The 4,562-nt window shown below is 43.8% G+C and overlaps 1 protein-coding gene across 1 annotated transcript in view; it reads right to left on the bottom strand.

Annotated features, from left to right (window-relative positions):
- Window positions 1-48: 48 nt before the first annotated feature.
- LOC118415210 overlaps window positions 49-4,562 on the bottom strand; it is a 9,337-nt gene continuing 4,823 nt past the window's right edge. Inside the window, exons 2-7 of the mRNA XM_035819607.1 lie at window positions 3,508-3,777; window positions 3,059-3,166; window positions 2,566-2,691; window positions 2,221-2,341; window positions 1,704-1,819; window positions 49-1,333 (exon numbers count right to left, since the gene is read on the bottom strand). Coding sequence (XP_035675500.1) covers window positions 914-1,333; window positions 1,704-1,819; window positions 2,221-2,341; window positions 2,566-2,691; window positions 3,059-3,166; window positions 3,508-3,777 — 1,161 coding nt within the window. The 3' untranslated portion in view covers window positions 49-913. The remainder of the gene's footprint in view (window positions 1,334-1,703; window positions 1,820-2,220; window positions 2,342-2,565; window positions 2,692-3,058; window positions 3,167-3,507; window positions 3,778-4,562) is intronic.

Genomic DNA, 4,562 nt, shown 5'->3' with positions numbered 1-4,562 from the left:
TCTGCCTTGGAGAGTAACGTGTGCTTTCCCCTCCGCCTACACCTGTTTTCATCAGTTGTTATTGTTTTTTTAATTCAATTTTTGTACATTTTTTGTGTGATATTTCTGTTGTGCGAATCAATAAACAACAAAGAAACAAACGCTACTGATTAGAAGACATCGACTCTGTAGATAATTTAGAATGGAATTTAACCTTCAATTTCCTACACACCAACTGCCTGTACTGTATTGTACATGTAACGTTATCTGTTAACGCATTTTTACTCTGCATGGTAACTCTTTTTATATTGTTTATTGTATATTGTGCACTTTACCAGCTGCATTGCTACCTATATAATAAAGTTTAGTACCGAGAAGAAAACATCCAAGAAGCTTCCATCACCATACAATGAACATTCATCAGTTAGCTATAACAATATTCTATTAAATTACACAAAAAAATCTTCCTGACCACTTAGATTTCACAATGAATGCAACTTCTTACCCTTTTCTCGCATTAGTTTCAGTGGCCAAATAATGCAATCCGAGTTATCCAACCAGTGTGGCCTAAACTGGCCTTACCGAAAGATAATAACATTGGTACATGTACATAGCTTTTAAGTGTTGTATATTGGTGCATGACTATAGAATGAAGTCACTATAGTGGTAAAGCTGTGTAAGATACTAGTAATACATAAAGATACAAAACATTTTCTTCGATTTGTCTATATAAGTAAGGTTACTATTCTATCCCGTCAGCCGGTCAGTCGGATGGGCCGCTAGGAGCGTGATTTAAGTAAGGTTTAAGTAATACTCGTCTCATGATAGAATTCATTGAAGGGGGTGTTGATAAAAATGTATTTGTGTCATATTTTCTAACCAGCCCCAATCTGTAGCTTATTATTCCAATTCGCTGAAATGTGCCTCATTGTATCTAATTAAGGAAGTTAAATTTCAAGTGCTCCGGTTTCTTCACCAGTCGCCGTGTCACTTCCCTGTATTTCTTCTTGGCGTCGTCAGGCGTCGTTCCGTACGTCCAAAGATTCGCAAACAGCGTATTACAAGGGAGAAACTCATCATCCAAAGACATGAGCCAAATAAACTTGATGCCCGAGTCTCCCTTTAAGATCTCTACCTCGGAGAGGTTGACCATGTCTCGGACCTTCCCCGTGTAGTTGTCGTGGACTTGGAGAGGCAGGTTGAAAGCGGCCCGGCCCGTGGGTGCAGGCAGGGCGGGACGGACCCCGCAGCACAGCCCGAGGAGCACCTGTAGCTGCACCCGTCCCGACAGGCAGGCCGCGTACAGGCCGCTCAAATTCGGGGACATCCGGGCATTCACCTCAATCAGCTTGATCTGTGGGTACAAGTTTTTACACTGTTAGAGAAGACTTGTATTGAGTCAATAACGCGACTGTAGTATAGTCTCCATGCAGCCGAGTCAGCTGGATAAAAAGAGAGAGAAGAAGTCGGCCAAATAGGGACAAATAAGTTGCCATGGGAATTCAGTCAGTCTTTTGCAGTCTATCCAGCTATATGCTGGACGGACAGTTCACTCCTACGCTAATTAACTCCTACTAGGCTTTTATTCCTAACTTGACCCAAAAGTCCCTATTACTATACGGCCAGGCAGGAGTCTGGTAGAGACTTAATGTGTAGTAATTATCTGGAATTATTCGTGCGTGACGGGGAAGCAGTTACAACTTCCAAAGACGCGGTAAGAGTACCTGTCCGTCGGCCAGGATGAAGTACTCCACGTGAACGAACTGGTTGTTGAAGCCGTGGTCCACCATCCTGCCCACTACTTTGTCAAATCCGCCCCACAGTCGCCTCTGGATCGTATCTGTGGATCGACGACATCAAGCAATATGAAATCTATCTACTTCTGTCGACACCCCTATATAATGTGTCGACAGATGACTGACATCTGCTTAAATACGATAACAGATGTCACCATTGTAGCCGCAGTGTGACTGTTGTTTTTTTGCTCCCGCTGAGTATAGTTGCGGGAGCTATAAGCGAGAGCAAAAAACCATCAGTCGCACTGCGGCTATCAGCATTGTATTTTGTTGGCCTGTGATAGCATAGTAAGTACATCACTGAACAGGACAAGGCCGGACGTTGTAGATTATTTTTGTTAAAACGTAATAGTGTTACAGTATATGTGGATATTATCCATCCTATATGATGAGACCATTTCTAATAGTGAAGTTGATGTGTGGGAGAATTTATGCGCATGCTCACCTGAAAGGGTAGAGGGCATGGAGCTTCCCCGGAAGGGGATGTCCCGTCCCGGCCAGTGGAGGCTGTCAGAGATGGCCCAGTGGAGGATCTCTTTGTTGTAGACACATCCCTCCACACACACCTATTGTGTATATATACATACATGCATTATCAAAATGGGATGTACTGATGTCCCATTATATCCCTTGTACCATATCGTATCTCAGTAATAAGGTTCCCCTTGCTTATTCTACTTTACAGAAAAGAAAAACTATTTTTGTCAAAACAGTGGTATGGACTTGGTCTTTCCCTTGTAGTAGTTCTGTTCCGTCATTAATGCTTTGTACGGCTTATTGCACTCGTTACCTTTGCTGGTGCATCTATGTACGGCTCCACTGTAATGGTGTCCCTCAGAACCATGGGGTAGTGGTTCACATCCAGCACCTTCTGTAGGAAGTCGCGCATGAACGCGGCGCTGCTGATGTGTTCGTTCTGTGCGACAAAATACAACCAGGGGTTATGGTATCGTTTGGCAAGCAATGAACAATAAAATGTGTCTCAAACATCTTTGCAAATAGATATTTGACAGAAAGAGGGCCAAACTGCAGGCCAGTTAAGAAGCTAACTCGCCACTTCTCAAACAGATGACCGAATTTTAATGTGCGATCCGCTCTCCTGGAAAGTTTGATATCGTGACACGAGTTAACGTACAGCAAGCTAAAGCAGCCTCATGGTGTCTTGCTGGATCGATGACGGCCACACCACTAGTATTATATCTCCTCTTTAAAAATCCTGGACAGTTATTATTATTGAAAATGTTGTGTCTGTTGGGAAAATGTTTTCAGTCCTAGCAACTGACCTGAGAGTAGTGCATTTCGTTCAAACGTCCCACCGCTCCCAGGACATCAGTCAGCTGACCGGAGCTGCTGATCTTCCAAACCCCCAGGGAGGCATCTCCGCAAGGAACCTGGAACAGCAACAGAGATAGGGCAAAGAAAACGTTAGCACCATCTAGTATGTTTTTTTTTAACTTTTGTTTATTCATAAAAGCTCAAATCATTTTCATTGAGGTAACGAGGGAAAATGCAAGGGTCAAACATGAAAGTATGTACAATTTGAAGTCCTAATGAGTCTTACAAGTCTACATACTACATACACAATTTTACTTACATAGTACAATATACTACTCTTTTATAACAAGATTTTAACTTTGCGTTTGTTATCAAATCTTGATTGGGGTGTGGATTGACGATATACCTGTCGTACTAGACTCAACGTCACGAGAACAGAAAGCCAGGATGTCTATACCTTTGCAAAGGCAGGAAGTTTCAGCCTCTTGAATAGAACATCAGCATCTTCAAGGAGGGTCTTTGAGTCCAAGTCCAAGACGCCGTGAGTCGAAGGATCGGTGTCCGGGTCCAGACACTGCCTGGTGTAGACCTTGTGAAAGGCGAGGAACGACGACTCCACACTCGGCCCTTCGAGTCTACTCGGGAATTCTCGTACCAGAGCCGACTGCACGAGCGTAGCCATGTCGGAGAGTGCCAGAACTACATCCACGTCATTGTCGATAACAACCTAGGTGAACAACAAAAACATTCATTAGGGTTCAAGTATAAGTAAAGCACCGAGATCACACTAGTGCAGTTCTAGAAATAACCTGTTTTTAGACCAGCGTTATATTTCTAAACTGGTGCCCGGCCGGGCTAATCTCCAGGCAGATCTTGCTGTCCGGCTGTGGCAAAAGATTGGGAATAGCCTCTACCAGGCTCCGTGGTTCGGTGGTCTAATTGTAGAAATTGGACAAATAGAGTCAATAGTACGCTAGGGGAGTCAGCCGGCCGAGTAGGACCATTATCCAAACCACGTGGTTCGGATTGCCTCACAAGGGGCAAGATTTGGCGCTTCTCCGCCTCTGACTCCGTATGACAATTATGGTTTTCTACTTCGGTCAAAACTGAGCTACGGCGTGCTTCAGCCAACTACAACATAGTTTGACAAGGCGCGAAGTAATTTGGCGAACTCCCGCGAAGTTCACACAACGAGCTTCAACACGACTTGACTCAGTTCAGTTCAGTTCAGTTTTATTTGAGTCCAACTTGCACGTGCACTGTACAAACAGGCACATGAAATCTGTTGGCCCACAAGGGTGCTGCACATTAAGACCGTATAATGCAAGATAATACACAGGTAGGATTAACATCACTTAAAATACAATTTTCAATAAAATTAAGATAGCACATACATTATAAAATCTACTACTAGTATGCTGTACAGCTCTTTGAGTAGAGTTTCAGTGCGCGGGGCATGAAAGACTGGGCGTGCCTATTCGTCCTTAGTCTCTACCAGACTCCGGATCGCTG

This window comes from Branchiostoma floridae, chromosome 5, assembly GCF_000003815.2.
Source record: "Branchiostoma floridae strain S238N-H82 chromosome 5, Bfl_VNyyK, whole genome shotgun sequence".
Classification (NCBI taxonomy): domain Eukaryota; kingdom Metazoa; phylum Chordata; class Leptocardii; order Amphioxiformes; family Branchiostomatidae; genus Branchiostoma; species Branchiostoma floridae.
Note: the sequence above shows the minus strand (reverse complement) of the source record. Positions and strands in the feature narration are given on the sequence as shown.